Source organism: Muntiacus reevesi, chromosome 4, assembly GCF_963930625.1.
Source record: "Muntiacus reevesi chromosome 4, mMunRee1.1, whole genome shotgun sequence".
Classification (NCBI taxonomy): domain Eukaryota; kingdom Metazoa; phylum Chordata; class Mammalia; order Artiodactyla; family Cervidae; genus Muntiacus; species Muntiacus reevesi.
In genome coordinates, this window is record NC_089252.1 from 59,823,766 (window position 1) to 59,835,577 (window position 11,812).

The 11,812-nt window shown below is 37.2% G+C and overlaps 1 protein-coding gene across 1 annotated transcript; it reads left to right on the forward strand.

The window, feature by feature from the left end:
- The first annotated feature begins 8,080 nt into the window (after positions 1-8,080).
- LOC136167438 (olfactory receptor 9G4-like) lies at positions 8,081-9,016 on the forward strand. The gene is given in 3 exon segments (XM_065935016.1): positions 8,081-8,229; positions 8,231-8,739; positions 8,742-9,016. Coding segments are annotated over 3 exon segments (933 nt in total).
- The last annotated feature ends 2,796 nt before the right edge of the window (positions 9,017-11,812 follow it).

Below are 11,812 nucleotides of genomic sequence, written 5' to 3' on the forward strand. Positions count from 1 at the left end.
CTGGAAAAAATATAACTTTGACTTTATGAACCTTTGTTGACAAAGTAACGTCTCTGCTTTTTAGCATGCTGTCCAGGTTGGTCATAGCTTTTCTTCAAAGGAACAAGTGTCTTTTAATTTCATGGCTGCAGTCACTCTCTGCACTGAATTTGGTGCCCCCAAAAATAGTCTCTCACTGATTACATTGTTTCCCCATCTATTTGCCTTGAAGTGATGAGACCAGATGCCATGATCTTTGTTTTCTGAATGTTGAGTTCTAAGCCAACTTTTTCACTCTTTCACTTTCATCAAGAGGCTCTTTAGTTCTTCTTCTCTTTCTGCTATAAGGGTGGTGTCATCTGCATATCTGAGGTTACTGGTATTTCTCCCAGCAATCTTGATTCCGTCTTGTGCTTCATCCATCCCAGCATTTCACATGATATACTCTGCATATTAGTTAAATAAGCAGAGTGACAATATACAACCTTGACATACTCCTTTCCCAGTTTGGAACCAGTCTGTTTTTTCATTTTCAGTTCTAACTGTTACTTTCTTGACATGCATACAGATTCCTCAGGAGGCAGGTGAATTGGTCTGGTATTCCCATCTTTTTAAGAATTTTTCAGTTTGTTGTGATCCACACAATCAAACGTTTTGGCATAGTCAATAAAGCAGAAGTAGATGTTTTTCTGGAATGCTTTTGCTTTTTTGATGATCAAGTGGGTGTTGGCATTTTGATCTCTGCTTCCTCTTCCTTTTCTATATCCAGCTTGAACATCTGGAAGTTCAGGATTTACGTATTATTGAAGCCTGGATTGGAGAACTTTGAGCATTACTTTACTAGCGTGTGAGATGATTGCAATTGTGCGGTAGTTTGAACATTCTTTGGTATGCCTTTCTTTGGGATTGGGATGAAAACTGAGCTTTTCCAGTTTTGTGGCCACTGATGAGTTTTCCAAATTTGCTGGCATATTGAGTGCAGCACTTTCACAGCATCATCTTTGAGGATTTGAAATATCTCAACTGGAATCCCATCACCTCTGCTAGCTTTGTTCATAGTGATGCTTCCTAAGGCCCACTTAACTTCACATTCCAGAATGTCTGGCTCTAGGTGAGTGATCACACCATAGTGATTATCTGGGTCATGAAGATCTTTTTTGTACAGTTCTTCTGTGTATTCTTGCCACCTCTTCTTAATATCTTCTGATTCTGTTAGGTCCATACCACTTCTGTCCTTTATGTGGCCATCTTTGCGTAAAATATTCCCTTGGTATCTCTAATTTTCTTGACGAGATCTCTAGCCTTTCCCATTCGATTGTTTCTCTATTTCTTTGCATTAATCACTGACGAAGGCTTTCTTATCTCTCCTTGCTATTCTTTGGAACTCTCCATTCAAATGGGAATATATTTCCTTTTCTCCTTTGCCTTTTGTTTCTCTTTTTTTCAGCTATTTGTAAGGCCTCCTCAGACCACCGTTTTGTCTTTTTGCGTTTCTTTTTCTTGCGGATGATCTTGATCACTGCCTCCTGTACAATGTCACAAACCTCTGTCCATAGTTCTTCAGGTACTCTGTCTATCAGATCTAATCCCTTGAATCTATTTGTCACTTCCACTGTATAATCATAAGGGATTTGATTTAGGTCATTCCTAAATGGTCTAGTGGTTTTCCCTGCTTTCTTCAGTTTAAGGCTGAATTCGGCAATAAGGGCTTACTGGTCTGAGCCACAGTCAGCTCCCAGTTATTGTTTGTTTAAACACAGGAAATTTTGGATGCTGGGAAAAAAAACACACACACAAAAATAGTAAAATATAAAAACAAATTAATGTTTTATACTTATTGATTTAAAAACAACAAAAAAACACAAAAAATAGTAAAATATAAAAACTAATGTTTTATACTTATTGATTTAAAAACAACAAAAAAACACAAAAAATAGTAAAATATAAAAACTAATTAATGTTTTACACTTATTGATTTAAAAACAACAAAAAAACACAAAAAATAGTAAAATATAAAACAAATTAATGTTTTATACTTATTGATTTAAAAACAAAAAAACACAAAAAAATAGTAAAATATAAAAACAAATTAATGTTTTATACTTATTGATTTAAAAACAACAAAAAAACACACAAAAAATAGTAAAATAGTTCTTTTAATGTGTTCTCAAAGAGATCCATGGGTCCACAAAATTATTCCAAGTCTGGTAAAGAACAAGGAAGTCATAATTAGAATAAACAAGCTCGCATGATTGATATTTAGGGAAACAAGAAAGTGAGAATCTTAAAGAGAAAAGAAGAGTGCTCTTCTTCTGTGGTGCATCACATCTTTCTCTTCAATCAAGATGGTGAGAACAGCTCATGTATCCAAAACTGCATGTATATTTAAGGATTGCTAATCTGTTCTTCCGGAGAAGGGAATGGCAACCCATTCCTGTATTCTTTCCTGGAGAATTCCATGAATAGAGGAACCTGCTGGGTTACTGTCCATGGGGTCACAAAACAGTCAGACATGACTGAGGACTAACACTAATCTATTCTTACACATGATGTTGTAGACAAACATTCTACTCTTATATTTATGATAGATTCTATAAGGGATGTTAATAAATGGTATCTTAGGAACTGAATGCTGGAAAAAGATCAACTAATTTTTCATGGGGTGAAATTGTGCTCCAGGGAGGACACTGGCATTCTTCAAAACACACGTGTTTGTATCTTTTTTTTCCCATAGTCCTAATAGATAAGCAAAACGATTCACTGTACAGAGCAGTAAATTATATCTTGTAATAACCTTAAAATATAGACAGAAAGATAACTGAATCATTGTGCTATACACCCGAAAATAACACACTCTTGTAAATCAACTCTACCTCAATAAGGAAGAAACAAAAAGGAAAAACAAACACACAGACACACACATAGGTGATTAACATCGGGCTCTGTCCCTATCAATTCAAGGCACTAAAATGTGCATTTCAAAGCCTGCCAATGCTTTGTTGAGTGCATGTGAGTAGGCGAAAAAAATATGTATATCTATCTATCTATCTATCTATCTATCTATCTATCTATCTATATATATATATATATATAAATTTTCCAGGTTTTAGAAAGATTATGGGGGACACCACTATTCTGGCTTAAATGGTTTCCTTGTGGAAACTTAGCCACATTGTTTTTTCTTGAGGTCAAATTTAAAATACAAGTCAAACATTACTCATTTTTCTTGGAATGAAAATAGCTATTACTTTATGATATTTTCTGGTGACATTTTTATGTACATATCACTGATATTTTTCTCATTCCTTAAACATGAGAAAGCGTGGGTTGAAGGTTGTTAAAAGACTTGCTCAAGATTACAGACCCACCAAGGGATCCAATCAGGATTTGAACTGAGGTGCCATTCCACTGTGCAGCTGTGCAAGGCTGACTGTGCCAGCCCTGTCTGTTCCCAGCTAGGCTTTCTGATGTGTTTGTGTTCAGCTGTTATGTTAGCAAGGGCTAGGTGAGGAAGAATGGACTCGCTCATATGACTGGGGTCCGGCTTGCTGTGAGAAAGGAGGTCCAAAAGAGAATGTAACCAGATGAAATCTTTCAGCACTCTAACTGAGGCTTATTTACATGGTGGTGTCAGAATGTCAAAAGTGAGAATCGAAGCAGGTAATGTTTCTTGTATGTATGTGTTAGTTGCTCAGTCATGTCTGACTCTTTGTGACCCCATGGACTGTAGCCTGCCAGGCTCCTCTGTCCATCGAACTCTTCAGACAGGAATGATGGAGTGGGTAGCCTTCCCTTCTTCAGGGTGTCTTCCTGACCCGGGGACTGAACCCAGGTCTCCTGCATAGCAGGGGAATGCTTTACTATCTGAGCTACTAGGGAAGCCCAGTGTTTCTTGAGATCCATGCTTAATATCGACACGGTGCTACCAATGTGGCAAACTATTTGTCAATACAAACCACAAGATCATTCTAGATCAAAGGGTAGAATAAGAGAATCTACTCTTGATCTCATGAAATCAGTTTAAAAAAAATCATTTAAAAATATTAATCACATAGATCATTGGTTTGTGGTTAATTTACCTCTCTATCTTAGAGACTGACCCCAGGTCTCCTGCATTGAAGATGAGTTCTTTACCATCTGAACCACCAGGGAAGCCCATTAGAGTTAGTTTGGTGGGCTACAGTCCATAGCATCGCAAAGAGTCAAACTGAAGTGACTTAGCATACTGCACACACATACAATGTATAATATGATTAATCTGTGACCTCAGAATGATGACTACATCATTTGGTCTTTTAATAGATTGTTCTAAAAGTTCCACCAAATTTACTTATTCACTCTCTCCAAGATTTTGTAGCTTCTTGTGTAAAAACACAGAAAGGGTGTTTCCACTGTTAGCTAATAATTTGAAAGGATCTTGTCTTTAAGACTTTCCTAGTCTTTGGAGGTTAAATTGCTATGTAAATACACATTCCTAGTTAGAAGAAGAATTGAAACTGAGAGTCTTTGAGTTTGTTTGCTATCATAAGTTCCCAGTTTATACAAGCCGTAGTAATTTCCCCAAGACTTCTGAGTGCCTCTTTCCTACCTTTATCGGAGGGTAGCCTCAGCAGGGAAACTAAGGATTTCAAAGAAATTTCTGTTTAGAGGGAACTTTTCCTCTCTTTCAGTCCATTCTCTGATTTGCAGTCAAAATGAACCTTGAAAATATAAATCTGACCATGTTACTTCCTCATGATGGCAGTGTTCCCATTTATGTTGGTTTCAAGAGTCCAATTCCCAATATGGCTTCCAGCAAGCTTAGTGAATGGATAACTCTTAAAACTCATTCCTAATTCCTCTCTCCACACTTTCTTAAGTTAATCATTCTTAGTTTCTTAGCTCACCAGACTCTCATGTTAAGGATCTGATATATGTTTTTCCTTGTCATGGAAATCCTCTACTCTCTCACATTACCCTTGACAAGGGGCCAGAATCGGATTCATTTTACAGGGTCATATAAATATCTCTTCTTCTGGGAAAACTGTCAGCATAGGCCAGAACTTTTTTTTTTTTTTTTTCAGTTTTATTCCTCTTTAAAGGGAAGTCTTAGAAGAGTAGTAATTGGTCTGTGTAGATATTTTAGTTTTGTTCCCCACATTATATTTTATTAAAAATTAACATTATGTTTATGGTGGTATATGCAGTATATTATTCAATCATAAAAATAATAAAATAATAGTATTTGCAGTCACATGGATGGATCTAAGCGCTTCCCAGGTGGTGCTACTGGAAAAGAACCCTCCTGCCAATGCAGATGTAAGAGACTTGGGTTTGAACACTGGGTAGAGAAGATACCCTGAAGGAGGAAATGGCAACTCACTCCAGTATTCTTGCTGGAAAATCCTGTGGACAGAGGAGGAATCTGGTGGGCTACAGTTCATAGGGTCACAAAGAACTGGACACGACTGAGCATGCATGCACACCACACTATACATAAAATCTATAAATAATAAGAACATGCTATATACAGGAAACCCTAGTCAATACTCTACAATGGTCTATGGGAAAGCAATCCAAGAAAGAGTGGAGATATATATATATATATATATATATATATATATACACACATTTATATATAATGTATATACATATATGTATAAATGTATAAATATACATTTATATTTATATTTATATATTCAATATATATATTGAATTTTCTTTACTGTGCATCTGAAACTAACACAACATTGTAAATGAACTGTACTTTGATAAAAACAGAATGTAGCAGAGAAAATTTATAGTAACTATCGAAATAGTGTCTATAGCCTTCTTATTCATTTGTTTTTTGCCAAGTGTTACTTTTTCTTCTTTTAATATTTAAGTTTAATAATGTTTTGGCTGCATCAAGTCTTAGTTTCATTGCGAGACATCTTTGATATTCGTTGTAGCATGCAGGCTCTATTAGTTGCAGCATGCCAACTCTTAGTTGCAGCACGTGGGATCTAGTTGCCTGAACAGGGATTGAACCTGGGCCTCTTGCATTGAGAGAGTGGAGTCTTAGCCATTGTACCTAAAAGGAAGAACCTATAATGCCCCCTTTTATACATTAACAATATAAAGAAAGCTGAGCACTGAAGAACTGATTCTTTTGAACTGTGGTGTTGGAGAAGACTCTTGAGAGTCCCTTGGACTGCAAGCAAATCCAGCCAGCCAATCCTAGAGGAAATCATTCCTGAATATTCATTGGAAGGATTGATGCTGAAGCTGAAACTCCAGTACTTTGATCACCTGATGTTGAAGAACTGACTCATTTGAAAAGACTGTGATGCTGGGAGATTGAAGGCAGGAGGAGAAGGGGACGACAGAGGATGAGATGGTTGGATGGCATCACTAACTCTATGGGCATGAGTTTGAGTAAACTCCGGGAGTTGGTGATGGACAGGGAGGCCTGGCATGCTGCAGTCCATGGGGTTGCAAAGAGTCATATACGACTGAGTCACTGAACTGAATATAATAACCAAAAACTCCACCCAAGATAATTCTATTAAGTTTGAGTATATGTAGAAAGTTTTATTGTACAACTGAATAACAATGGTACTATAACTGTGAAGCTCCCAGGATGTATGGGAATCAATCATGTAAATAATACACTTTGGTTGAAGTTCTAATATATGAAGACAAGTGGTAAGAGGGAGGATTATAAAAATTTAAGTTAAAATAAGTTTACAGAACCTAGGATATATGACTAAAGCATCTGTGTTTTGGGTATTAATAAGAAGAAATCCATTTTATGCTGAAAAGAAATGGAATGGCCTTCAAGACTCCAAAGTTGCTATTACCATCATGTCATCAGTCAAGTCACATCCTCTATGAACCCTCAGCTACATTAGAAAGGTTAGGATAACAAGTCATTGAAAGATTAAGATACTTCACTAAGTAACAAGTGGAACCAATATATCTTGAGGTAGAAAAATTGGATTTGCATCATAGGTATAGAATTGTCTCTGGTTTGCCTCAGAGATTAATATTTTAACATTAAAGTAAATCACAGTTCTCTTAGTTTTAGCTTTATCTCACTGTCTCTATGGGGGCTTTGCAGATGGAGCTAGTGGTTAAGAATCTTCCTGTCACTGCAGGAGATGTAAGAGATGCAAGTTCAATCTTTGAGAGCTCTGGAAGTTCAAGATATAAACCTAGAAGGATTCATAATTTTTCAATGGAGCTTTGACACCACAAAGTTGGTTCTTTGTAATATTCAACACTAGTGAATCCAAATATGCTTCAACTATGTATATAAATCTCATCAACTAGAGAAAAGTGCAGAATAAAAACTCGCTTTGAAGGTAAAGAAATTCAAGTTATCAGAGAATTATAGGATTGCCTTAGCCGGAAGAAGAAGAGAAAAATATATTTACTTATAAGAGAGGTCAACGGCTTAACACTTGAGAACATGAGGTCTTGATACAGAAAATTCTAGTTTCAAATACTATCTCTACTGTTGATCAGTTCTAGGTCCTTGGAAACATTTCTTAAACTACATGAGGATTATAATAATATCTTAAAAACTGTGGAAAGTACTAAGTGGGTTAAGTATAGGATTTAGGGCACTGTCCAAATACAAAGTGAAATGTGTGTGTGTGTGTGTGTGTGTGTGTGTGTTTCTATGTGTACTAATAGTGACAGGTGCAGCACAGTGTACTGATATTTGTTGAACTATCATCACCTTGCTAGACACATAGATTCTCAATAATACATGCAGAATATTCAAAAATTTTGACCACTCATCATGTACCAGGCATTTGGCTGACATTTTCCTGTATATCTGCTTAACTCAGTCAGACAACTTTTCAGTGTCATTTTGTTCATTCATTTGATGAGGCTCAGATTCTCACTCATTAAGCAAATAGCAAGTGAAAGCCTTAATTCTAAAATCAGTTACTTTCTCCAATTCTAGTTGTCTTCTCTAGTGACAGACTGAAGATACAGTATTTTACTGACATTGTAAGGGATTAATACGCCTCCTAGCAGTTGTTGAGTTAATTGATACCTCTATTTCTTTATTCTAAAAGAAATTCAGCAATTTTTTCTCCTTATCTTATCAAGCTTTCTCCTAGTGGACATGGAAATTGGAAATCGCACCATCCTGACTGAATTCATCTTACTGGGTCTCTCAACAGACCCCCAGTGGCAACAAATACTATTTGGAGTATTTCTGACTGTCTATTTGGCTACCTTGTCAGGGAACATGACCCTGGTTATCTTAATTCGTAGATTCCCATCTGCACACACCCATGTATTTTTTCATCGGCAGCCTCTCTTTCTTGGATTTCTGGTACACCTCTGTGTACACTCCCAGAATCCTGGCTACTTGTATCTCAGAAGATAAGCGCTTTTCCTTAGCTGAATGTGGCGCCCAGCTATTCTTTTCTTGTGTCGTAGCCTACACTGAGTGCTTTCTCCTAGCAGTCATGGCATATGACCGCCACATGGCAATCTGTAACCCGCTACTCTATTCAAGTTCTATGTCTCATTCTCTCTGTACCAGACTTGTTGCTGGCTCCTATATAGGAGGGTTCTTGAATGCCATAGCCCATACTGCCAACACTTTTCGCCTGAGTTTCTGTGGCAAAAATATCATTGACCACTTCTTCTGTGATGCACCACCACTAGTGAAGATGTCATGTACAGACACCAAGGTCTATGAGGAGGTCGTCTTGGGTCTCGTGGGTTTCACGGTCCTCTCAAGCATTCTTGTCATCATAATTTCCTATTTCAACATCCTCTGGCTATTCTGAGGATCCGCACAGCTTCAGGAAGGCGCAAGGCCTTCTCCACCTGTGCTTCACACCTCATCTCGGTCATGCTCTTCTATGGATCCTTGCTCTTCATGTACTCAAGGCCAAGTTCCACGTACTCCCTGAAGAGAGACAAAATGGCTGCCCTGTTCTACACTGTGATCAACCCACTGCTCAACCCTCTTATCTATAGCCTGAGAAACAAAGATGTCAAAGAGGCCTTCTGGAAAGCAACAAAGACCATAAGACCTCAGAGATGAAGGTGGTCTTTTTTTTGCAGAATGTTCTCATTTTGTTTTCTAAGGTATTGGCTTATTAACGTGTTTTAAACATTACCATATTTCAAGTAAATGGAGCATGTTATACTTAAAAGAAGAAACACTGATTAAACCATTTTGTTTTTTATTACTCCTTTTTTATGATTAAACTATTTTAAACCTGGAGAAGGCGATAACCCACTCCAGTACTCTTGCCTGGAAAATCCCATGGATGGAGGAGAATGGTAGGCTACAGTCCGTGGTGTTGCAAAGAGTCAGACACGACTGAGCAACTTCACTATTTTAAATGCATGATATTAGTTTATTTGATGCTTTAAGATACTGTAGTATGCTTCATTTTGTAGTTGTGGTTTAGATGATTAGTCATGCTGGATTCTTGCAACTCTGTGAACTGTAGCCCACCAGGCTCCTCTGTCCTTGGGTTTCTCCAGACAAGAATGTTAGAGTGGTTTGTCATTTCTTTCTGCAGGGGATCTTCTTGACCCAAGCATCAGACCCACATCCCCTAAACTACAGGTGGCTTCTTTACCACTAAGCCACTATGGGAAACTTATTATGCTTCTTAGTGATACTAAATTTTCCATAACATTTATCTGCCTGATTATCTTTGGAAAGTCTTAGACAGAAAAAGGAATTTGATGGTGTTTTTGTATAAAGTTTGATTTTGAATCTCAGTGCACAAACTTCATTCTGTGGAGAAAATATTTGGAGTGGCTAAATTTTTGGAAATTGACTAAAGATTTTATACACGTTTATTGTTAGCAAGTAATTCCACCATATTTATTTAAGAGCTCTAAACAAGTACATAGAAAATATTATTGTAAATTTATGTCTTTGTAAAATTGATTTATTCTACATTAATTTAATATAGGGTCAAATATTTGGCAAAATATTAAATTGATGTAGATGAAATGCTAGGTCCATGAATCAAGGCAAATTGGAAGTGGTCAAATAGGAGATGGTAAGAGTGAACATTGACATTTTAGGAATCAGCGAACTAAGATGGACTGGAATGGGGGAATTTAACTCAGATGACCATTATATCTACTACCAGGCAAAAATCCCTTAGAAGAAATGGAGTAGCCATCATAGTCAACAAAGAGCCTGAAATGCAGTACTTGGATTCAATCTCAAAAATGACAGAATGATCTCTGTTTCCAAGGCAAACCATTCAATATCACAGTAATCCAAGTCTACACCCTGACTAGTAATGCTCAAGAAGCTGAAGTTGAATGGTTTGATGAAGACCTAGTAGATATTCTTGAACTAACACCCTCAAAAAAATGCCCTTTGCATTATAGAGGACTGGAATGCAAAAGTAGGAAGTCAAGAAATACCTAGAGTAACAAGCAAATTTGGCCTTGGAGTACAGATTGCAGCAGGGCAAAGGCTAATCGATTTTTGCCAAGAGAACGCACTGGTCATAAAAAACACCCTCTTCCAACAACACAAGAAAAGACTTTACACATGGACATCACCAGATGGCCAGCACTGAAATCAGATTGATTATATTCTTTGCAGCCAAAGAGGGAGAAGCTCTATACAGTCAAAAAACAAGAGCAGCTGCCGACTGCAACTCAGATCATGAACTCCTTATTGTGAAATTCAGACTTAAATTGAAGAAAGTAGGGGAAATAACTAGACCATTCAGGTCTGACCTAAATCAAACTCCTTACGATTATACAGTCGAAGTGCAAAATAGATTCAAGAGATTAGATCTGATAGAGTGCCTGAAGGACTATGGATGGAGGTTCATGATACTGTGCAGGAGGCAGTGATCAAGACCATCCCCAAGAAAAAGAAATGCAAAAAAGTAAAAGAGTTGTCTGATGAGTTGTCTCACAAAGAGCTGAGAAAAGAAGAGAAGCCAAAGGCAAAGGAGAAAAGGAAAGATAGGCCCATTTGAATGCAGAGTTCCAAAGAATAGCAAGGAGAGATAAGAAAGCCTTCCTCAGTGATCAATGCAGAGAAATAGAAGAAAACAATAGAATGGGAAAGACTAGAATGCCTGTCTCAGAATCATTTAAATCAGTTTCTGCACCCGCCAGGATTGTAGATTCCTGCAAACCCTTAGGATTTGATGGCAATTAAATAAAACTGTGTTTTGAGAAATTGGGAATTAGTAAGATGGAGAAGGGGATGGCAGAGGATGAGATGGTTGGATGACATCACCAACTCGAAGAGTCTCACATCTAGTCTTAGCAAGCTCCAAGAGTTGGTGATGGATAAAAAACCCTGGTGTGCTGCAGTCCACGGGGTCACAAAGAGTTGGACATGACTGAGTGGCTGAGCTGAAGATAGAGAATTTTTTTTTGAGACTAAGTTTTCTTAGTGAGAATTTTCATTCTCATTTTTCTTTAGCTATGTAGAAGCCAAATTAAACTTATGTGTATACATATGCATACCATATATACATATGTTCACATTCACACATATGTTATTAAAATCATGTGCATATTAAAATCACATGTTCACTAATATTATTTTAAACATTTTAATTTATTTATTTTTAATTGAGGGAGAGTTTCTTTCCAGTATTGTGCTGGTTTCTGTCATACATCAACATGAATCAGCCATAGGTATATATATATATATATATGTGTGTGTGTGTGTGTGTGTGTGTGTGTGTGTGTGTGTCTCACTCTCCTGAACTTCCCTTCCACTTCCCACCCCATCCCACATCTCTAGGTTTGTCACAAAACCCCAGTTTGAGCTCCCTGAGTCATATAGCAAATTCCCACTGGCTGTTTTACATATGGTAATGTACATGTTCCCTTG